The following is a 24,906-nucleotide window of genomic DNA, read 5'->3' on the forward strand; positions in this document are numbered from 1 at the left end:
TGCGATTATGATAAACACGGTGTTCGGTTTTATGTTGCAGGGAATTTTCTTTGTTTTGAACGGTTTTTTGTCTTCGCCATTCAGAGCGTTAACTCAGTGCCAGGCTGCTTCCAATAAAAAAGCAGCCAAGCATTGGTGACGAAATATTTTTTTGAATGACCTACGTATATAACCCATCGGCATGCCATTTTCTTATTAATGAAAAAATATAAGGAACACATTCATAACATTTGCAAGGTGATTGATATGTGTACTGGTGTGAATGAAGTTTGTGTCTCGCCTTGCAAGCTCAGATGCAGCTTGATTCTCTCGAAGAACATGTGATACAAACTGTGAAATTTATCAACGGCAATTTTTCCCTCGTATATTCATGGCACAGATAAAACAACATATTTTTACAAGGTAAGAAATAGAGCAAATGACTATTTAATTGATAGGTTACCTGCAACTAAGCGCACACATTGATCAGGAATTATGCGTTAGGCGACAAAAGGCACATAAGTTCTAAACTGTATGTCTCACATTCCCATCCAACCAAACAAACAACACACAAACACACTTTGACATAAGCTTATCGGAAAGCACAGATAAAACATGATCAACAATCTAACCGCATCAATTAAGCTTAACGAAAGAAGTCAACACATCCATTTAATTCCTGTCACAAACTGCCAACATAAAAACTGTACACAACGTGCCCACGCTCAAACTAACGCAATGTTGGTTTTAGCAACGCTAACTTATTCAACACTTTAGCAGACGCACTCGCGCCATTTCTCTCGCGCCACATTCCACTCATCACCTCTGGTCCGGCTCATTACAAACGTGCCATTTTGCACGCGCAGTTACCGACCGTTTTGGCACGTGGCATTTGGCACGTTTTGGCACGTGGCGGGTGGCGTTGTGACGTGCCAAAGCGTACACTGTTGTATCACTGAGTCTCTTCCTGTGTGATCTTTCAGGCACTGAGTTTTAGAGCGATTTTTCCTTTCCAAGGCACTTAGCACGGCTGATTGTGTACTGTGTAGTAGTATTATTTCGTGGCATGCCATAACATTTTGTTGCAATATCTGCAGTGTTATGTAACATTTTGTTACAGCTTCAGACATTACACATAGTCGTTCAAGTCCGCTTCAACATTTGTGAACGAATGACACTATTCGGTCGGGAACATGGCACATTTCAGCGACACTTTTAACAGCAGAAAGTCTTCAATACAACAAGCTTAAACATACATTACTAACAACACTCCCCAGTTCCATTACTCGAGTCCCTTCTCTGACGTCATTTACCACGCTGTACCGATCCGTTATTGGTCAACGCCATTTCTTTGACGTCATCACATAAAAGTCCACGGATCATTGGCATCGTAAGGTCGCTGGCTGGGATACTGATACAGGTTCTGGTAGTACGCCATGTTTTCAGCTGAGTAGCCAGCTGACGGTGCAATCAGCTGACTGCTGAATGGCTGACCGCGGTAAACGCGCTCTTCATGACCCCTGTACAGTCGATCGTCGTCGGGTTTGAAGCCGGTTTGACTGTAGAAGGCATCACAGGCCATCGCCTGAGGCAGCTGAGAGAGCTGAGAAGAGGCGACGCCGACCCCGCCGGAGCTGCCTGTAATGGAACATATCCAATGTCACCTAAGATGAAAAGAGCGGAAACGTGTATTTTGCGGAGGCTCGATATATTAGGAATATCGTCAATTTTGTCACTGAATATTGACGATTTAGATAAGTGTAAAGTTTCTATTTTTGAAACGCCACAAAGACTGCCGCTGCAGATATTCATGATCGTCAGACTTGACACAAAAAAGCCAAACATTGCATAACAAGCAACTTCAAAACCCAGAAACCTTTCTCTCGAAAATCTCAATCTTCAACCTCTCCACCCCCCGCCCTCCAAAAAAAAAAACTCACCGGCAGCAGCGGCAGCGGCTGCGGCGGCCGCCTGGTGGCTGCGATACGAATCCTCCTTAGGCCACGTGACCTTGGACGCGTCTTCAGGCGACGCCTGGGGCATTGTGGGTCGGCCGGCGGCCGAGGCGCACGCTGATTGGCTGGCGACCGCGGTGCATTGACCTCGAGCCAGGGCGCTGGCTGCGGGTCGCGTACCGTAGCAGCTGAGGCCGCCGGGACTGCCCTGGAGGAAGCCTGGGAGAGAGGGGACAGAGAAGGTGAGAAGACGTCAAACGGGGAGGCCGGCTGACAGCTTGGGGTGAGTGTCTAAAGGCTCGGCTGATACATGTGTGTGACGGGTGATGCTATTCACGTTTTATGTTGCATATTACAAACGACCGTGTATGTCAGCAAAAATATTAATTATTGATGTTGTTCTTGCACTGCACCTTATACTTCATAGCGTATCAAGTGTTTTATTTTACCAATAAATTATGCTCAACTGAAAATCATCAATTGAGAAAGCAGTGAACACTGAACAGCGGTGATTGAATATTTCCCTCCGATCGATGCCTTCCTTTTTAATTGCTTTATTTTCCCCAAAATATTGGGTAATATCTACATAACGCCAGCGGATTGAACAAATTTATTTAAATTAAAATGTCCTAACTCATAACGTTGCACTTTTATGTTATCATTTCGTTACCAGGCGATTGAACGTACCCATTGCCTGTTTGTTGTCTCGTAGCAGTTCCGCCTGAGGCGTGGTCGGCGGCGTAGGAGGGCCGTGACCTTGACCCTGACCTTGACCTTGAGAGGCTGCCAGTCGGGCCGCCTCGGCTGCCTCTTCCATGGTGTGTTGCCGACTGCGATAGAACGGGAAGATCAGGGTTATGCTCTCATTACTTGGGGGGGGGGGGGGGGAGGTGGGCTCCCGGATTCATTTGCGAGTTTTGATAGCACCGGAAATTGTCAAAACTCCTTATTTGTTGTTTCTATGCAAAACGGTAGATGCAATACTATCTGTATTTCTAGGATTCTGACAATGGTAAGGGAAAAGCTCGTCGCTTTCCATCGAATCCGCCGCTGAGCACCTCCATCGGGTCAAAACATTTGTGAATACAAGGATTCAGGCGCTGTTTACGTGCTAGCCTCAATCCCCATGTACCAAAGTCAATAGCCTATTTCAATACAGCAATATGATTTTCTTACATTATCAAGGCTTCTGCTGCACTCGTAGTTAACTAGTTTTCCTCGGAATCATATGCAAGTTGCCATGACAACGCCTGCTCACCTCGTATTGAACACAACCGTGTTCCCCTGCTGACTGGCGGCACAGGCGGGTCCTTTGAGGGCTTTTCGGCGTCGGGGCTGATACTTGTAGTCAGGATGATCCTTTTTATGCTGCCGTCGGAGTTTCTCCGCCTCCTCAATAAAGGGTCGTTTGTCGGCATCGCTGAGCAGTCTGCGAAGGAAAGAAGGGTGTGGTAACGAGAACTGGAGAAAGATGTAAAATATTGGGCATAGATAACATGAACCATGTTATCTATGTCTTGGGCTATGGGGCAGCAGCAGTCTTCTGGGACTCATTTCTGGCGTTGTAGGCAAACAAAGTCTCGTAAGAGAGCATGCCCGACCTTTTCGTTTTTTGTTTTAGGGGAGTTGATGCGCATTTATTATGGGCCCTTGTGCGTGGCGCTTCGCGTTTCGGAAGGCGTTTCGGAAGGCGTGCTCCCAACTGTCAGTGATTGGTACTTAAATTGGTCGCAGGCTATATGCTAAAACCGTTTTTCCATGACCGGAATATCACCTTTTTCCTGCTTGGTCTTTTCCCACGCCTAAACTGCGTTACGCACAACATTTACGTCACAAGAGAACCACTCAAGTCCGGTCCCCAACTGCCGTGCTTCGCTACGTGTGGGGTCACTTCGCGTGCCTATGGGCGCGGCAATATTGTCTCGACACACAGGGGGAGAGTCAATATCACTATCTGTTTCTTTGTCACTGCGGCGGCCTCTGCAATGGCCCCGTATCTTTCAGTATGTGTGTTCTCCTGATTGGAGCTGTTTGCTTTGCTTACACGACAGTCTTGGGAATAGAAGGCACGACGAATGTAGCGGAAAAGCGGGGATGGATTGCGACTAGAAAAAAAATGAGTAGGTAAATGAGTGTCGAAAAAAAGACAGAAAAAGAAGGAAAGCAAGCAAAAAGTCTGCTGATCACGGCGCAGCTAATTTGCGTAAGAAATGGGTGTAACTAAGGGATTTCTAACCCTAAATGACATGTCTATTTAAAACGCTGTGAATTGATACTCCGATAAACTAAAGGAAAATGGGCTACCATCACTTGTATGGGGGGGGGGGGGGCTTACAATTCGTCATTTTAATTGCCTTTATCAAATTGTATTGCATGTAACCATCCCTTGCAGACAAATACCTACGATGCTCATCAGCCATTGTTATCTGTCGAGGCCAAACGATATCTCCAAGCTATGCGAAAAATGCCTCCGTACTTCTGAAAGCCTCATGATACGAATACCATGCACTATCTCAATCTCAAAGATCTACTGCATCCCATGCCGAAGTCATCTTGGCCGAAGTAATGGCGGGCTAATCTTGACGCGCCTTTTTCGATCAAAATTTACCCACACCACTTAGCAGCGTGCTAAGTGTTACACTTGAGCCACCGACCCACCTCTCCTCACTACATACACTCCGAGTCTCCGGTTCTCAACAACCTGCCGGACAGGCCTTTGATGTTGCGGGCGACCCCCTTTTCATCGTTATCAGTACCACCTGCATCGATTACATCCAATTATCGCTTTTCAAATAGTATTTACCGCCGAAAGAAGTGCTGCGATGTGTGCGTGGCGGTTGGGGTGGAATCCTTGAAGAAAGGGGAGGAGTTTGCTAGAGAAATGTTTGCAGGTGGTATTTGGTAAGCCGGAAGTACTCGTATGTCGGGGTAGACTGAAGATACAAGAAGGTATAGGATTCAAGCAGTAGGCATTCCAAGATTCCACAGACATTTACCAAATTCAAACTCGCACAGCATTCTGCTTTTGTACCGTTTTTCTACCTATTCCAAAATGACAGCATGCCTGAAATAAATCTCTTTCACGTGTACTACTGTCATGGTAGAAAAGACCGTTACAAATACATGAACATGTATTTGGGACCGACAGATCGAATTGGGAAAAGGATGGATACACAAACACCAAAGCGCTGCCTGAAAATAGATCGCTTCTCAATTCGAATCGCAAGCAAATCGAAGCAAATCGCAAGTAAATCGAAGCCGTTCATCTTTTCTGATCTTTACATGGGGCACCCATGTTGCCTTCATCTTTTTTCTCCACGGGTCATGCTTCTTCATTGCAGTTTATGTCCTCAAAACAGATAGTTCGGTGAGTCCCCCCCTTGAGCAATGTGCATGTCAGTCTTGATGACCTCTTAACCGACCCCAAATCTAGCCCCAGCAGTCTGGGCGTACCACCCCGACTAACCCTCCCCTCCCTCCGTCCACCCCAGTGGGCAGTCTGGGCGTACCACCCCGACTAACCCTCCCCTCCCTCCGTCCACCCCACCCTGAGAGCCCCATGATAAACCTATCGTTACCTTCATGTGATTGTGACGATACCTGCCTGCACGAGGGGCTGGCTCCTATCAGGGAATGCCAAACGGAGACTTGAAACGTCACTTCGGAGCCTCTGAAGAGGCTTTCTGGGAATAGGAGCTCTCCGAAATACTGGGTCGTCTTTGTGCGATTGAGGTGATGTTTTTTGTTGGTAGGAGTGGTGTGGGCTGATAACAATGTGGCAATGGGGTTATGGCGGCAACTGTTTGATCCAAGATGGGTGCTTGAGTGGTTTTGCATGTAACACTCGTTCAAATGAGATTTGGTCGTAAGTTGCGGTCGCCATATTGGTTATGCTTATCAGACATGATATGTTGCGATTAAATTTGATGCATTGTAAATAAAACAGCATATTTAGCTCTTATATACCATAAGAGCTTAGAATACTTGAGACTTATAGAATACTTAAGTGCATTTTAGCAAGATGAGGTACATTTTGCAACGTACCTAACTGTTCAATTTTCACATGGATCTGTTTTAGTGTTTTGTACCAACGCTAACGAAGAAAGCTGCATAGCTTTCGAAAGCTCCCATTCAATAAAAAATAGCTGGTGTTCAATTATTGCCTTCTATGACCGTCCACTATGCAACCGTCCCAGCTAAATAACAATATTTACAATTGCATTTTAGAACTTCTATTACTTTTACTTAATTCATAGTGAAAATGGAAAACAATAGGCCAGTTTTACCAGCAGAAAAATAGCCGCCTGCCGGAATTTTTTGTCAAAAGACCGCTTCACATACGAGCGTAAACGGTAAACCCCTATGCTCTTACATGCCCATCGCGTTTACGCTCTGTATGTGAAGCGGCCTTTAGGCAAAAAATTCCGGCAGGCGGCTTTTTCTGTTGGTAAAACTGGCCTCAGAACAGCGAAGTTTGTATTCAACTCGATATGTACTTCATTCTAACATCTTTCTGTTTTCACTAGCTCGTGCAAAAAGACCATGTCCATATTCAAAAGTCATAGGGGGGGGGGGGCGAAACGCCCCCCCCCCACGGCTGGTAGGGTCCGCAGATAGCCCTACGGGGCGCGGGCTAGCCTAATTGGATGGGATATTAATTAGCAGCGCAGGCAGTCAAGCCTAAATGTCGACGACTTCTAGCACGTGGCGCGGGGAGGGTCATCCCCCAGTCCTCACCCTCCGTCCCCTGACCGTCCCTGCCATAAAACCGGACGGTACCGGGTGTGTCCCATTTAAAAGGCAGCTCGGGAGCCGGGAGCGTCCTCTGACGAACTATTTCGAACATGAGACACTTCGGCCGTTATGGGGCAAGCTAACACATTACACAGCTTCGTATGGGTGGACAAAATTATTAGAGCATGCTGCTCTCACAATGCGATATGCATGCAAACTAGGCTATGTGCATTTTCACAATAGAAACTTTCGGGCTTACAAACGTCATAGCATATAAACGTGCAGATCAACTAGTAGAAACCTGAAATGTTGTTATGTAAAATAATTCCGAAAGAAGCGATGATAAAATTAAGTTACTTGCTCTAGCTTACTTAATTGAATAAAGTAAGCTTCAATGACGTAAACATGCTTCAAGTAAGATTCAATTATGCTGCTCGCCTTGGCTGTTTGTATGAATGCTAATGCGCTTATTTCTTTGAAGCTCGGATCAGCGCGCTTACCAGCAACGCCAAATAACAAGCGCATCTTCTCCGTCGCCCTAGACATTCTCACAATCTCCAGCACTCGTTGACAGTAAGCGGCAACCCATAACACGATTGTTTTACATTTATCCCTGTGATCCTCACCATCCGCCAACTCGACCAAACGAGAACACCGTGTTTTTGGAAGAAAGGACAACTTTTCGGACTGTTTGATCCAGCCCAGCCCACGAGGTTTGTTGGTTTAGCAAGTGGTGGCTCAAGGGAGGAGCGGGTCGTGCTAGAAGTGTCACCGGGAAGGGAGACAGACTCCGCCGTCATGTCGGCCATTTTGTCGGAGTGGTTGCAACATCGCATCAACAGGAGAAGCCATACATATGATGTCAGCACATGCTGACGACATGCATGTGTGATAGCGCTATTCTGGGAATTGTAGGAAAATTGGGTTAGGCAAAATTTGAAAATTTGCCCCTGTTTTGGAAAATACGGGCAATCATCGCGCTTTCATCTCCCCGTCATCTTATTTTTATTTTCCGATGAAATGAACCCTGTCTTTTCAGGCACCGATTTGATGTCTGCTTACTCATATTCTCGATAGCTCTTGGTAGGCTAGACTGAATTTGCTTATTTTGTTATGGTCATGTGATTTGAATTTTCACCACCATTTTGTCTTTATTTGTAGAAAATATTTGCCGAGCGCTACCATAATATCCGTAGTTCCCCTGCTCCTCATTCCGACAGTGCGCACCCGTGTATCTCTATTCTACCTCCCCACTGACATCTCATCCCTCTTCTCTTACAACCTCCCTGCGCCGCCGCACGCCGCCCCCGCGCCGCCGTGCGCCAGTTCACGTCTCAATCGCGGCCGCGTCACCAGTCGCAGACGCGCCATCCATAGTGGCGCGCCGGCCAAAGTCGCGCCATTTCTCAGCGCCGTTCGCGCCCTTTTTCGTGCCGCGCTTCGCCGAGCGCTTGACATGTCGCAGCGGGCGCGCGGTGGGGGAGCGCAGCGGGGCCTCTCTGGTCGCTCGTGGGGGCCCAGCGGGGCCCAGCAGGGACAGGGCGGGGTCACGCGGGGAGGATGAAAGCCAGAGAAGACCCCCGCTGTCTCGACAGCTTGCTCAATGACCGCGTAACGCGGCCAGAGACGCCGGTGATCGGCAAAGTCGGCCCCCAGCCGGCGCGGACGGTTCGCGCGGGCGCTACTTCTGCCGTAGCCGCGCCGCAGTGGCCGCACTATTACACACCAGTGACTGGTGAGAATTTGGCGCGGGCGTGGTGCAGGTGCGGCAAAGGTGGCGCGGAGGCGGCGAGGGTGGCGCGGGCGGGGTGTGGGTGGTATGTAGAGCAGTGGTGAAGGGCCGTGGTTGCCGGTCAGTCGAAGCCATCGACACGTGCCAGTCATGGGTCTGAAGGTGAATGGAATGCGCAAGAGAAAGTGTTCGAGAACACCCGGTGTCAGCTCCAGATGAACATATTTATCTTATTCTTATTCTTCTCACCAGCTTACACCACGGCCAATCTCATACTGTGTTTTCATTCGATGATGCCCTGTTCGTCTCCTTGAATGGTAGATTTGTGGCCGGAGCCCGCCGTTGCGTTTTTACGTTACCTGGAAGCATGCTGTGCCGCAACACTTTTGTGTCGTGCGGGTCAGCCTACCCTCTGCTGGAGCCGGCGGAACCGGCTGGCGCCGTGCGCTGGGCTGAGGCCTGAGATTTTGGCGAGCCGACGTTGGTCGTTGCTATACGAGAATCTTGTTCACGCTTTCTGATTCTCGGACCGGTGGTCTTACTTTGTCTTGTGGATAAGTCTATCATTTAAATATAACAAGCTCAGACACATATCATTCACCACTACAGTTTACAAGTTTTACTAACCTTTGAAACAAGGAATTAAATCAATGCATTCAAATTCGAGCTCCAAATTCCAATTTATGAATAGCAGAAAGCGAAATTGAAGAAAAGTACATGAACTTTTGCTAAAATGCTGTAAAACAAAAATATAACATACTGTTATTTACAAAAAAATGCAGTCTAAACACCGCCGAACGGACCAAAGACCATGCATGCCAGCCACTTATCCCATATATCAAGCATACCAACTGTCCCTTTCCTTTTATTCAGCATTGTTTCAAGTCACCACGTGCTGCCCTCTTACCTCCACAGTTTTCCGAGCGTCTTGCTAAGCTCGGCGTTGTGCAGCTGCGGGTACTGGTCGGCCAGTTTCTTTCTCGCCGCCTGCGCCCACACCATGAAGGCGTTCATCGGTCTCTTCACGTGGGATCGACCTCGGCCGGATGCTCTGAGGTAAGGGAAACGGGAAGGGGGGTTAGCATGGGGTACAATCGAGCCTCTATGTTCCTATTGTCATAAATGACCCCAGTTGAAATCAGAACACATTCATTTTTCTCAAACATTGAGATAGTCCAGTGATCCATTCGATTTCACAGAAATTCATTATCAACTTAAATTTTGATGCCGTCTCCACATTTCCTGCCAATTTCTCTCCTTCCTGCTCTCTCTGTCTCTCTTTCTCTCTCTCTCATCTCTCTCTCTCTCTCTCTCTCTCTCTCTCTCTCTCTCTCTCTCTCTCTCTCTCTCTCTCTCTCTCTCTCTCTCTCTCTCTCTCTCTCTCTCTCCTCTCTCTCTCTCTCTCTCTCTCTATTTTTTCCTACTCTCTCCCCCCTTTCCACACAATCATCTCAACGCAGATCGTTCCGCTTTTATCATCCCCTGCTCCTTTTTGCCCATTTTTATCAGAATTTCTCTTCATCATCTTCATATCACCGCCCTGAGAGCACGCGTGTATGAATCCCTGTCACGGTGGTCCGTCGCGTCGGCCGTCCATTCCAAACACGTGTGTCTATTACCCAGTGACGTCATATTGTGCGGCTGGCCTGTGATCACCGCGGCATGGCCCGTTACCTACCCCGCTGGCACCGTGTCACAGACCCCATTCATAGAAACGAAACCGAAAATCCACGAACGTCCGTTTCCTCTTATCGTAATTCATAGTCAATGAATAAAAACCACAGATTTTGTGTTTTCATTATGACTGAAATTAAGCATTTACCACAAATTCACGCGGACAAGTTTTGGTCGTTTGTCATAAACCGAGTGATTTATTGGTCTTGCAAGACTGCGAGCATTAAATCGTCCTACAGAGCCGCACTGGTGGCCGAGGTTGATGATGGAAGCTGTCACCAGAGTTCTTTTAAGCCGGCGGCTGGCTTCGCTTGGTTGCTGGAGCGTTACTGCAGCAGTCACTGGTTGTCGCACAGGTAAACTCAGGTGTTTTATTGTAGGAGACAGATTACCTGGTCTGGAGAGCGGGAAATGGGTCCAGAGTGAGAGCGGAGAGAGAGAGAGAGAGAGAGAGAGAGAGAGAGAGAGAGAGAGAGAGAGAGAGAGAGAGAGAGAGAGAGAGAAGAGAGAGAGAAGAGAGAGAGAGAGAGAGAGAGAGAAAGAGAGAGAGAGAAGAGAGAGAAGAGAGAGAGAGAGAGAGAGAGAGAGAGAGAGAGAGAGAGAGAGAGAGAGAGAGAGAGAGAGAGAGAGAGAGAGAGAGAGAGAGAGAGAGAGAGAGAGAGAGAGAGAGAGAGAGAGAGAGAGAGAGAGAGAGAGAAGAGAGGAGAGGAGAGAGAACTGTGTGAAGAATGAATGACAAATGAGACTGCATACGTCACTAGAGCAGAGAATGGCAAACTCTGCCCTCCGAGCTCCGACCAAATAGGGCACGATTGTCAAATCCAGACTGCACGGCTATATCGGTAACATTTTTACATTTGGATTTTCTTTTGCCTGCTGAAGGAGTCCCTCTTAGAAGACATACTACTGTAGCATGTAAAGTTAAAATAGCATCGGTTAGAACTGATCAATGCAGTAATTGCTCTCTCACGTTTCACAAATGTTACGCACGACTGACATTAATTTTCAGTGTCTCGTTTCATGACATGTCCTGTCCGATTCGCCGACTGATCCCAGAATCCTTCTTTCATCCGTCGCACATCCAGAACACTATACTCGACAATGAGTTATGACAGATGGGTAAAAGCTAGGGTGACCCGCCTGCTCCGCAAAGCAAGGAAGGGTTTTTCGACTTGCGGGTGTTGGGTTGGTCTCGTGTCGATCGGGTGTCCCTTTGCCGAGAAGGAAAAAAAGAAGAAAAAATGAAATTGATGTATAATCATACATAGTCATTTTTTGTTCGATTATCATTTTTTGTTTGTTTTTGTTCGATTGTTTCTTGGCGGCCAAACATTTGACTTTGGAAAAAGATCCATCGACTCGAGGTGCCCGTATCGGATTATTATTTAACATGTGTTCTTCCTAGGCGGGATTCGAAAACTGAAGGCAAGTTTGCTGAAAGCCGTCAATGAATTTCGGTAAAACATAGATCATATAATATTTGGAACATGCATATTGCATATTTCTAAGAATACCGTTTTTTGTCATGACACAAAAAACACTAAAGACGGTAATTAACAAAAGAACGATCACTGCCGCACGTGACGCGGGCTACCCTCCGCATTTTGCACTATTCGATGGCCCGCTCAATTCTCAACACCATAGTGTGTTCCCCCTGCCGATCGGACGCTCGGTTACCGCGATATTGCGCAGGGACCGGGTCCGTGTGGGCCAAATTTAGCTGTTTTCGCCCGATTTTGCATGTCGATTTTTACAAATATGACGCGAATTTGCACTTTTGGGACACGCACCACGCGTTCCCCACTTACCTAATCGAGCTTAGTTCCCCCAAAGGCACATTGCGCATTCTTGATCTATTAGTTGTGCAAATTTCATAGCGCTATGCGCAACGATTTGGCTTATATAGCCGGGAGCATAGGACGGTATATGGATATCTCGACCACGGCAGGTGCACCCACTTCCAGCAACATAAAACCATCTTACGTTACTGACCCACTGCTTCTGGTCGTTTGAGCTGGTGGTAAATTGCTAACTTTTAACTGGACGTTGGAACAGAGGATTAGGGTCTCTTATGATGCTTGAACAATGAGCACTGAGCACCCCATGAATGCCGGAAGATTCTATACCACTGGGATTCTATACAGTATACATACACTGCATTAATGTGCCTAATTCTCTTGAATGACTTCTATTTAAAATTTGACACGAACATGATTGCTTGGACAGCATAGTTACTGGAGAACCAGCAACTTCACCACGCAAAAATTCACGGTGCTATGAGACAGGTGATGAAAAAGAAAACACAATTTCATGTTTTCACGGTTATTCGTCAATCAGGAACCAAGATCATATTTTCATATAACTTGTATCTGTATCTAGTTATCTGTATCTATCTGTATCTGTTGCACAGAACTGTCGCCAGCAGGGCTGCGATGTCGAATGATTTTCGGCGACTTCGACTCCGATTCCGACTCCGGCTTCCAAAATCAGATAAACTCCGAATCCGACTCCAATTCCGGGCAAAACTATCGACTCCGACCGACTCTAACTCCGACTTCGTCTCCGCAGCCCTAGCGGGACTGCGGAATCGATGGATTTCTGGTGACTCTGACTCGAACTCCGACTGTCAGATCGACTTCGACTCTGGCCTGAACTGTCGACTCCGATTGACTCCGACTCTGACTCCACAGCCCTGGTCGTCAATGACCGGCGTTGACGTTGCTTTGTCGAGAAAAAAAGAAATCCAGAAAAATTTGCTGTCTATAATACAGTTTTCTAATTTTCAAAAATACATATAAAAAACTTGAAAGTTGTAAAACGATTAGCCAAAAGGGTGCTCATTCGACTCTCGTAGTGAGCAGTGAATCACCCTTGTAGTTGGACACGTTTGAAGCTTTTGATATCGTTGCATTCAGCTTGTAGTTTTTTAATGTAAGTACGGTTGAAATGGGATTGATTAAATGCGCCAACGCATTGTAGCCTCACACTTTGTTCCAGAATACCATTATAATTACAGAAAAGGCACAATTATATAGTAAGGTCGTGGGATGGCCGTCGCCTTATAAGACCAACCAACGAGGCCGAAAACACATGAAATTATGCATCCGTTCTTCCATATCATTATTCGATTTTCTACCTCGCTACAGCCTACAATCACATCCATCTACCCAAAATTTCAGGTTTCCTCAGCTGTGATCTGTGTTCAAGTCGGTCTCTAACCATCTCGGACTGCCAAACCACAATATCGCCTCGCACTATAGATGCCACGACGGCCGACATGAGTGCAACAGCGAAGCCCACCAACCGCCAGCATTTAGCAACTCAATGGATATATGGATCCATTAACGAATTACTCGAATAATGCTTTGATGCATCTGTATGATCGTGTGTAGACTGTTGAGCTGAAAATGGTTTATTTTAACGAGAAGTTTATAGGTTTGATGCCATATTTATATTCAGATGACATATGTCTGCAAGTTCCTGTTGAAAGGTGTGTTGCAAATGTACCTTTTCCCCCATCAATTATAAAATTTAACGCTTGTTCTTATTGAGCCGTCCAGGCTTCAGTCTGATGCTTCAGTTTTCACTCACCAATAGTTATCCCAGTTCAAAAGCAACCCAAAGCTGCAGTCCAGAGAAATTTGCCACAAAGGCACTCAACGGCACTATCAACACTTTCCAGCTTCCTCAGCAAGCACCCGCACACCTCATTGTCACCCCACGGTACCTCACTGCACTGAGAACCCATCAACAACCCTCAGTACCTTCAGCACCCCTCGGCACCCCTCAGCGCCCCTCAGAAAGCACTCACCTGTTCAGCATAGGCACCAGGGTCCAATCGTATCCCTCCAACACTTTGGAGACGGCCTCATAGATGCCCTTGTCCCCCTCGTCGCTAGCTTCACTGGTCGGAGTTGCCGCAGCCATAGCTGGACAATCACACAGTCTCACAGTTCAGCCACGCGCGGCGAGCGGAGACGGTCGCGGCGCACCACGCTAGAACGCGACGATTGTGACGCGCCCGCGTCGCACAACAGTGTCTATGTCGGTGGACGCTGAATGCTCTGTTGACGCGTCCAGGGGTGGTCAACCAGGCTTTGTGTCACCGAGAGCCGAGAGATGAACGCGCGTCTGTGCCCGCCGCAGGACTAAATAAAGACGGTCTTTCTTGGGAGGAGTTATTTATTAACCGTACGGCGGCGGTTAGGCTCCGCCCACCCGGACGACGGCAGCCAATCGCAGCGCGGCGGGCGCTCGGAAAGAAATCGCCGCAGAATGGCGAGCGCTGATTGGTGGAGAGGGCGTTCCGCTGACCAATTGTGACGGGGTGGATTAAGAATGCAGATTACGGACATTGGTTATGTTTGCTCGAAATCGGTTCGGCCACCAAGCGTGATGTCCGGTCTCGCACGGTTCTCACGGCTAGTTTCGGAAACACCCGAAACGTCGCGTTTTGCCCGTCTGTGAATTTAGCGTTGATAGTGCCCGGGTGCCGGCCCAAGATAACGGAATCAACGCACTGCCTGTGATTTCATTGTGCCTGTGTTTGAGCGTACTTGATGGCAGGTAAAGCGGATTCAAGTGCCGGCTTCCTACGCTGATGTAACACGGTTTGAAAATGTGCGTATTGCGACAGGCTGCTGACAAGGGTTCTGGGATTTATTTATTTTCAAATCGTATTAAAATGTTTGTCAAATGAAAGCTAGTTTACACGCCCGTGCTCGCCACCATTGCCGAGTTGTGTAGGCAATAGTTTGCTATTGAAATTAGCCATGTGGACAAAGTTACTCGTTTTGGTTTAGTGTATTCCATGCATGCCAGGTAAATGTGTCTATAAATGGCGTTACCCGTTTGGGATTACTGCATACAAAATGGGTAAGAATGAATGTAGCTCTCCATATATCCCACAAGGTGCAAACTCCGAGTGAACGCGTTCATGAATATCGATAAACACGAAAAGATCTTTCCGACTCGAGACATGGATATACAGCTCTTGTAACCGCAGGAATATTTGCGATTTGCACGTTCTCTTGTAGGAAAACCGTTGCCCTTAAAATCAATACAGGTATCGTAATGAACACTTCTCTTGCAGTCTTATTCGAGCGCAAACTGTGGCTCAATATGTGGGACAACTCCGTGACGTGTGTTCGGGTCTCGGGGTGATAAATTGTTCCTGCTTGGTTGAACGTCAGCAATTTAATCATCGCTCAGAACAGTGGCTATCCTTCCTGTTTTCCGAGCGTATTGATCTTTCATTTGTTACTCACTTAGAGGTTTTGCTCTAAGGTTTTACATTTGAATTTCGGAATCACCACGTTTCGTCGTCATAGCCGAATAGCTTGCGAACGAGCTTAGCGCAAACCTGTTTTACATGTGATGCATAAGAATTTCGAAAATGTTTGTGTTTTAGTATGAGCATTTACACATATGTAAGCACATTGGAATGTTCAGGCTGGGTGTTTTAAAAAGGTAGAGTTTATCGCTGCACCATTGGTCCTCTTAAAATTCATTCCTAAACAGTAAATGGAATATTTTGCTCTGCTGCCTTTTTCAAATTGTGTAATGAGAAATCTACTAACTGTGTAGAGATGATATCCTCATTCCTCTGTCGGTCAAGACCCCATGTATTCATTCCAGATTCAAATAAGACCCAGCTGAGATAAGAGACCCATCAAATTGGCTTGAAACCTCATGGCATAGGATATGGCTGTTTTGACGGATCACGACGATGCGTGGATGATGTGAGGATGATGTGGCATGGTTCATTGTGTTATGTGTAATTTATGGTGTTTTGAGCATTGCCCTAGAATCAACAAACAATGTAATCTTGACTTCTCCATGCATCTGGATTACGTATTTCTTAGAAAGGTATCACCAAAGCTATAATGACTCATAACAAAGTGTTGCATACTGGTAATCAAGGATCTGCCGACCTTCCTTCCACTCGAACAATGTTCATCACTGCGAATTCGTGGATTTCTTCAGGAACTCGTTGCAGGATAAATAGACGAGGTAGTGCGGCATGATTTAGACAGCGCATCGGCCATGTACCGGGCTTCTCAAAAAAGTTAGACGGATTTCTTTTGCGAATAGAGGGCCCCTAACAACATTTAAGCAAAATCAATGCACGTGGAAAAACGGAGAATTCTTCGTAGATTTAAAAAATGAAGCCGTGGTCTTAGGAAGTAAAAGCAAAACTCGTGAAATTATGCTTTCCTAGACTAAGTCGTTCGGTTCGACACCACGGAAGATCCGCTAACACTTTAGGGCATAGAGAGCAGCATCTTGAAACAAAATTTTCCACATTATTGACAAGTTTGTGGCTCGAGGAAGTGTTAATACAAGTGCCTTGTATCTCATTCATTAGCGTCCAACGTTTCACGTCTCTTTACGGTTAAGGGCGGGACACCCTGCAACAAAACATAAACGAACTGCAACAAGCTAATTCAACTGCAACTACAGGGTGATTTTTTTTTAACTGTTAAAAAGTAAACGTCAATGGTGGTCCCTAAATCGAAAAATCGCGTGCAAAAAAGCATTGCACGTGATAGATAAATCTGGGACATTTTGTATGGTGTCATCATTTGTCCCTTTTGACCGACGGCCTCGGCCCCAATGGAGCCTGAAAATGTCCCACCAATCGGGCACTCATGGTCCACCGCCGTTCAGTAAGGAACGACACAAAACGATGATTCTGAAGCATTGAGGCAGTTCGAAGCATACGATGATCAAGGAGATACCTCAGAAAGACGTTAAATAACGCATGAACAAGCTTGTAGTCATAAATAACCTTCAAACGGTCCATCTGGCGTATGAGCAGCTTTTGAAGAATCAGTTTTCAGGGAGAAAGAAAAACAGCGAATCAGACACCATCAGGGCCGCCAGTATCAAAATCCTCGACCTGCCCTCCCTAAACTTCTAGTTTTTGGACCCAGCTATGGCAGATATAACAAGAAAACAGTGGAAATATCTGGCAGAGCTGAAAATGGGCGATAGGAGCCTTTTCAGTCCGCCTAATGAGTATGAGAGTCCATGGTGCTGTTCAACACGTGCTCAGGCGGGCTGAGTCGTGTCGGTGAGAGAGGGGGTAACTTCAAGCACAAGTAAAATACACGATGGACGTTCCTTCGCATCGTGTCTGCATGAAATCAAAATGTCTCAGAATGCTCGTCATCCTGGCATATAATTTTGCAAGATATATTTGCATTTTAACCCCACTAGACCTCATTACTTTTTAACAAGTAAAAAAAAACACCCTGTAGACGTTTTATGTGTAAAATAATTACCAGCAATTTAAATTAGCTACATCCTAGATCTGTCACTGCATCACATTCTGTCAATCGCCTCTACCTTCCAAGGGACAGAACAGCGCTAAATTGCACAGCAGCTGGTGATAAATAAGATCGGTAGCAATTAAGATAACCGCAGGTTGTTTGAAATAGATTATATCAAGATATTTTGAAGTTTTCAAGAAGCAGTGCACTGATGTTTTAAGGAAGTCGAGGAAGTAGTAGGGCTGGTCGTTGGCAGCAGCGGCAAGAGGCATTGGACGTAGGTGTCGGTTTTTAATGGGTGTTGTTTATCGGTGAGTGCAGGGGGTAGTCGGCCTAGTCGCATTTCAAGTAAGACAAATAATTCAAAAGAGATGTGGTTTCCCGTTTCAATTTGCAACAAATCAGATTCAGTACTGTACTGGGGCCAGGGCATTCCCTGAAGAAGTCCGATGGGTGAAATATAGGTCATTTTTTCACGCAAATTTAGTTTTAATATTAAAAGAAAATGACATGAGCAAAGACTGCTTATTCCGTGATAATTATCGATAAATGGCTAATACCGTAGCTGGGGCTATGGTTTCCTACAAAATAGTTCATGTTCCTAAAACTATATAAATACCTATCAAACATTGCAACAACGAGCTGTCAGCTGCTGGCGTGATTAGATGGGACACTGCACAGTTGAGCTGATCATGTGACTAACTTATTTTTCGAAGGTGTGTGTAAGGGGGGGGAGCAAGTTGATGAAGCAATCTTACTATTTTTGCTTTTACCGATACACCACAGTCAATCTCATACACTATATATCGGGCACTCTTTGTCCACACCCCTGCCCCGACTTCTCACTCAATCAGCTGTCCAACGACCTGCCAACCCGTGCTGTCCACCCAGCGGGAGTCAGTGTGACGTCATTCGGACCAGTTGCGTCATTAATAACACTGTCCTTAGCTGGGCGCCGCCGCCCGGCGCTTCTGAGAGGGCATTGTCTGCGGTGGGGGTACCGCGATGGTGAGCCAACTGGAGGCTGCGGGTGAGGTGAGGTGGGGAGGGGGGGAGGGGGTGACCTGCCTGCGGTTCTTGCGGTTGCGTGTGGGAGGGGGAGGGTTGATGCGCTGTTTTTGCTTTTTAGATGCAAGGCGGAAAGGGAGATATAATTTACCGTTCCTGGAGTAGCAGCAGAGCAGTTTTGTAATTGTTGTTACTTTGTTATTTTTTGTGTTTATTTTTGTAGTTATTTTTTGATTTTTTTTGTAAATTTTTGTAGTTTTTGTTTTGTTTTTTGTAGTAGGAATATTTTGTAAATTATGTGATTTTGAACTTGCATATTTCTGTAGGCAAGGACCAAGGGTTTCCGAAGTTTTGATTTCTATATGTGAGCACTAGAATGTTCATTTTACCAGTGGGGATCGAAGCTGCGATGTGTTTGCAACAGTTACGTGACGTCTGGTTCTATGAGAAGATACTATATTCTATCGGATTTGTTAAATTGTATAGATTTAAACGCAAAATACCTCAGGCTATCAGTATTCGAAAGCCTTTCAGTTTAAGAGTGTGAGCTCGTAGACAGCACCTAACTAACTATTTCTGATTTGGAACTATTTCTGATAGTTATTTCTGATGAGGAATTACCGTGATAATAGTGAACACTGAACAAATGCCAGTTTGTAACAATATCCCTGGGAAACTGTGCCATTTCTTCACATTATCCGCATTCAACAGTAAATTCGCCAACGACAACACGACTTTCGCGACCCAGAACAAGAGCAAGAACATGCTAATCACATGTAAATGACACACTCCAGATGCCGTGCTCTTCAGCTGCGAGCAGTCACGCCCAACTCAACAGAGTCCTCTTTCACGGATGGTTGGAGCTCTTCAGGCCACTGCGTGGCGAACCGTGCCCTCTGAGGTAGCTGAGCAGAGAGTGAGCCACGCAGGGTGCTGCTTGAGCGGCGGTTAATTTGCCGGATTATGTTGCCATGGGAAAAGCCATATGATGCTGGCTAGAATTATGAGAACAACGGGATAACGGGGAATGCCAGTTACTAGATTTTCTCCGTTGCATTTGGTCTGACATCAGGTGTTCCGGGTGAAAAGTTCGATATACACGTTATTTGTAAGAACTCGAAAGTTTCTACTTTCTGAAAGTTTTACCTTTTGGTAAAAAGTTCACGGACCAAGAGCGTTAAGAGCCTTAAGAGCGTTATGTAATCGTGATCTTTTTGGACCGTGTACAGACCTACACATAACCTAAAAGAGCATGAGTGAATGACTTTTCATGACCTTGTAATTGAAGTATTCGCAATTAAAGGGAGATAATGACCTTTTTCCACAAAATCTGAGTTAGGATCATTTTCTGACAAAACACAACAAGTTATAATGTAAATTAAAACCATTTTGCTCAATGCGGTACCTTGCCGCAAATATCTCAACTTGAAGTCACGTTAGCGGGGAGCGCTGAAAATGACCGTTGAATAAGTACTTACATCACTTTTTGGTACTTGCATGTAATTTTGTAAAATGAGCGTATTCCTTGCATTTGATCTTCATCACATCTAGTTAGTTAATGGTCGTCTATAGTGCCTTCAAAAGATATTCATGGTTTGGGGGTGGTTTATGTCTAAATTTACGCAACTATTTTTCCTGTTCATCATCTGAGGCCATATGCTGCTATTTTAGTAGCAACGACTCAATTTTGAATCGGTCCCGCCGACTGCACAATAAAAGAAGATAGATACAACACTTTTGCGGCATCACTGAAAAACTTATGCAGTACTGTTATCAAAATTCTCATAACACCGTTCGACAAACCTGAAGTCTTTTTGAAATAAATATGCTTGTATTTTTCGCTTCAGGCTCTGAGGCCAAAATAATGAATTTCGTAGTCGCAATCGCAAGATTTGGCTGCGTTTCTGGCGCATGCCGTTCATTTGTGGCGCAAAATAATACTTGGAAACAAAGAAGAGTAGGCACTATGTACGAATCTAATTAATTCTAAACCGAATTAACTCTAATTCAAATTAGAATCCTTACAACCAAGCAACGACAAGGCGATAACATAAACAAAAACCCAAGCGTCGCTGTTTGAAACAAAAGCGCCATATACTGCGACTTTTTTATAGAGAAGGACAACGCATTTCGGTGGGTGTTACAAGTACTGCAAGTACTGCTTCTTTTTTGCAAAAATAAAACCTTTTTCACATACGAAAATGTGCTAGGAAATTTTCATATTTTATAGAAACTACAGTAGAAATAGTATAGATGTCGAGTAATTTTTATTAAAGAAAAAAGAAAGCTCATTATCTCCCTTTAAACATCTTGAAACAAAGATGAGATGCTCCAAAGTTTAGCTCCATCTGAAAGGCATTCGGAACAGTTGCAAAAAAGCTAGATATTACACCTTTCACTCATGGTGGCAAGGCTCAGCTCTCAGCTCGTGCTTTTTTTAACGAATTTGTCTCAGCATTTTTTGACATTTTCTTCATATCATTAATCGTCTGTCCTATGCCAGTTTTCTTCGTTCTTTCTTCCACACCTCACATTCGACTCGTCCCATTTTTCGTTCTCTCTACATCGTCGTTGCCGTCGCTTACCGTCGCCACCGGCGGTACCGGCAGAAGCGCGCGCGCGTGCGCTGGTGTCCTCCGCCGGCGGCGGGCGGCTCCTTTGAAGTGGGCGGGCGGCTCCTTTGAAGTCGCGCGCGGCGGGCGGCCGCGGGTCACGGGCTCCGGAAGCGGCCCGGAGGTCGGTCCGTCGCCCGGCCGCGCCGCGTCGCTCCCGACGCACCGGTGCCGTCGAGCACGACGAACCGCCTCCGGTGCAAACGGCGGGTGTAGGAGTCGGAGCCGGATGCCCCGATGCGGTTGGTCTGTATGCCATGTGTTCCAGGGAGGCGATTGTGGGTTAGGTTTGCCATTGCGGTTGGATTGAGAACCGCGCCGTATCATTTTCGAGTGATAGTTAATGTGTTTTCTGGATAGAGACTGCAGATGAAGACGTGTGGATCTCCGCATGTTTTTTTTTCTCTCAACAGGATGTATTGTTTCTCTCAGCTTCTGTGCTTGATACGTGTGTTTTTGCAACCGTTTCTGCTAATGCAGATGAAATGATAAACCGCCTGAAAGAAGATCAGAAGCCACTGTATACCTTTTCAATGAGCCAGATAATTTTATGTGAACTAAGCATTCCGTATTTTGCAATGATATTTAACTTACTGTTTCTTTTTTCGGACAAGAATATTTAAAATACAAATCTGAATTCGAAGCGAAAATAACGGTTTCTTACCGTGTTCCAAATTCCAATTTTATGGCTGCCGCATTCCCTCCTTTTTCTCCCTGCTGAAGTCCCACCGTAAAATGCACAGTGTTTATAAACCTGTCTGGACTGTCGTGCTCAATCCTCATTGATCCGTCTGTATTTGTTTTACTCGTGTTCCACACCATCACTAGCATATCTTTTCGGCTCCCATGACTGTAGTAAATCGGTGAAAAGCGTGAAAATGGGAGCTGCTGTAACGGCCGTCTCTCAAGTCTTGAGCCTTAAAACCTACTAAGAAAATTGACACATATACATATTTATAAGACATTGCATATTAATTCGGCTTTACGATTTAGCATCTTTGACTACGTGGACACATACATATATAGTTGCGAAACAAAATTAACCTCACTTCACACCACACTCGCCTCAGCTGTTGTAATCAGGCGTTAAACAGTAAAGCTCTGTTCCCGTGGATGGTCGACAGGTCAGGTATGCCCTGGGGGCCTGTCGTCATCAATTAGTTCCGCGTGTCGCCGCTAGGTGATTGACGAGCGCGGGAGCTGGCGGGCGGGCGGCTCGGTGGGAGGGGAGGGGAGGAAGGGGGACGTCAGCCGACGGGCAGCGGACATTACCTGTGTGAAGTCGAACGGCGTATTTGGTTGCGATTGTTAGACATTCATTCATAAATTCATTCATTCATTCATTCATTCATTCGTTCCGTTCCTTTATTGATTCATTCATTCCTATTTCATTCATTTATTCGTCCGTTCGTTCGTTTCTTTCGTTAGTTCGTTCGTTCGTTCGCTCGTTAGTTCGTTCATTTATTAGCTTGTTTCCACATGCCTAGCGTCCTTGTTTCCATCCCTCCTTGCTCCCTTGCTCGCTTGCTTCTTTTTTATATTCATTCATTGATATATTTTTTCTCAACCACTGAACTGACTTAACTGCTAGGCTATTTGAATTTTCGATCGTATAACTATTCAGTAGCAATGAGAGTAGAATGTCTAAAATAAGTGGTCCGTAAATAAAGAATGGGTAAAACTGGAATTCACTGAACATAACATCCGATAGGCCGGGAAAATGATACTCGTCAGGCAGACGGACCGACAGACTGGACAACCAATAAAGCAGCCGGCAAACCAACAGACAGACCTACACCAACAGCCGGTCTGCCGTTCCGTCCAGTCCACCACTCGCCCGACTCTCAGTTGCGCCTCGAGTATTTCTGGGCCACCGCCTGGGCACAGGACCGGGCACGGCACCGGGCACGGGCCAGGCACGGGCCGTCAGCTTCTCAATGGAAGCTCTGTTCTTGTTCGAGCGGTGGAAAGGTGCGGGAACAAATGAGCACCGCCTGCCAGTGCGGGTCAGACGGGCCGAGAATATCGAGCGGTGGTGGCGGTGCCGGGAGCTGGCACGCTTGACTACCTTGGCAGGTTTGGTGGGCTAGCTGCTAGCTTCCTAGCTGGCTGGCAGGCTAGCTCAGGTAGCTGACTAGTTGACTAGTTCAACTACATCGTTGGTCGGCGTGCCTAGCTTACTGGTGTTGCGTTTAGATACGTGAAGAATCATTGACCTTTTCCTCGAAAATGTAAAAACAATGCCAAAAGTTATATTGAACGCGGTTCAATATAATTATATATATAATTATATTACCGCATTCAATATAACTTTTGGCATTGTTTTTACATTTTCGAGGAAAAGGTCAATGATTCTTCACGTATCTATTCTCGCTATGTTCCTCGCTAAAGCACTTCACACCATTAATTTCATCGAACCGAGAGGTGTTGCGTTTATCTGGGGTCAGTTTTACCAATAGAAAATTATCGTCTGCGGCTCATGCTATCGTTGGCTATTTTAGGTCAATATCGCCCAAATTCTCGCCAGCCTTTCGAAAAATAAACGCTGACAATGTGACAAATAATATGCAAGCCTAACTGATGTATGTTCATATCAGCGGTAATTTTTCGCGGTGTTTGTGATTGGGGAATCTTGTGGAAAGCTTAAATAAATTTAATATCCTCAACCGGCGATTTTTCATCTTGGTAAAATTGGCCTCTGGTCTTTTTCAAGCTGTCTGCTAACAAGCACGCTGGCACTCATGGCCTATGTCTGGTTAGGTGAAAAACTCAGCTATGTCGATGTCAGTGCAATAATCTGCATAATTTTCCTCTGTCACGCTCTGTTTGATCTATTTTGTGGCAAACGTTCCCTATATTTTCAAGGCTCAATTTTTAAAGTAATCATGTGCATGACATCAGGAGAGTAAAATGAAAGAGAATCTTCAAGTTAGTGTGGAAAATCCAGTATCCCACTCCAACTTGGAGTTTTGTGTCCAGGTTTCCACACCGGCCATACTCATTCACACTCAAGGATACTGGCGGATCCAAGAGGGGTGAGTGAGTATGGGGCATTCGCCCTCGTACTGCGTCCGGAATCAACACATTTTCTCAATTTCCTCGTATAACAAGACAGCTAACCGGTAACCCTCTTTATTACGAATGGTTCGTCTGAATTTTAAACTGCACGGTAATGAATGCTGGATAGGACACTAATCGACACCTGATAAGTTTTCAGAAATAACTAATTAAAGAGCTTTTTTAAGTAAGGCCCTCCTCCATGGCTCCCAATGCCACCTGTATGGAACCGCCAGCATTCAGGGCCCGGCTAGGACACATGGTGATGGGTATAGGACGCGTAGCAGCTTGGCCCAATCGTCCAACTTCAGTGGCTTCTTCAGTCCGTGTTCTCTTCGCCGTTTGCAGAAAGACATTTACTAAGCAAGATTACTAAGCAGGGTCACGGAAAGATTAGGTATAGCAATGGGTAGGAATAGGCTAGGACACGGAATACAGATTCCTTACAGATGCTCCGCCCGTATTTCTGGCACTGTCGATGCCTGTTTTCTGCCGTACCCCATAGATGTCGCCAGCGTCCGAGGGAGGCTGAGGCGCTGGATGCTAGATGTCGCGTAGGTCCAAAGGGCTGCGGTGCCTAGTCAGGAAACGGTATAGAGGACGGTAGGATCGCTAAGAGGCAGTCTGCTCGATGTTAGCAGCGCCGCTGGCTGATGGCACCTTTCCGCTGTTATCGTGATTACTGATTGCTGATCTTGATTGAGCTACCACGTTAGCGATTCGTTTATCGTTACGTTACGCGTTGCTCTTGTTCAGCAGTGATCTTACTTCTGAAAAGAATGCCGACTACTGTTCTCGACATGAGATCATAGATCCTATCTTGCCGTTTTCTTCGAGATCCACTCAGATCATCGATCCTTCACTTGGATCCATGGACAATA

At 46.0% G+C, this 24,906-nt stretch overlaps 1 protein-coding gene and 1 long non-coding RNA gene across 2 annotated transcripts; one reads left to right on the forward strand and one right to left on the reverse strand.

The window, feature by feature from the left end:
• Window positions 1–338: 338 nt before the first annotated feature.
• Window positions 339–14,234, reverse strand: LOC122392042 (transcription factor Sox-10-like). Its single transcript, XM_043386529.1, has 6 exons — window positions 13,886–14,234; window positions 9,308–9,451; window positions 3,193–3,363; window positions 2,622–2,764; window positions 1,920–2,153; window positions 339–1,617 (listed from the first exon to the last, which is right to left on the reverse strand). The coding sequence occupies exons 1-6, from the start codon at window positions 13,999–14,001 to the stop codon at window positions 1,340–1,342; spliced, it is 1,086 nt and encodes a 361-aa protein (XP_043242464.1). The 5' UTR covers window positions 14,002–14,234; the 3' UTR covers window positions 339–1,339.
• Window positions 2,115–22,742, forward strand: LOC122392043. Its single transcript, XR_006258442.1, has 3 exons — window positions 2,115–2,176; window positions 9,316–9,456; window positions 22,680–22,742. It is a non-coding gene; the product is annotated as an uncharacterized LOC122392043 (long non-coding RNA).
• Window positions 22,743–24,906: the final 2,164 nt, after the last annotated feature.

The sequence above is a fragment of the Amphibalanus amphitrite genome, unplaced genomic scaffold (genome assembly GCF_019059575.1).
Source record: "Amphibalanus amphitrite isolate SeventyFive unplaced genomic scaffold, NRLGWU_Aamphi_draft 000467F_arrow, whole genome shotgun sequence".
Taxonomy (NCBI): Eukaryota; Metazoa; Arthropoda; class Thecostraca; order Balanomorpha; family Balanidae; genus Amphibalanus; species Amphibalanus amphitrite.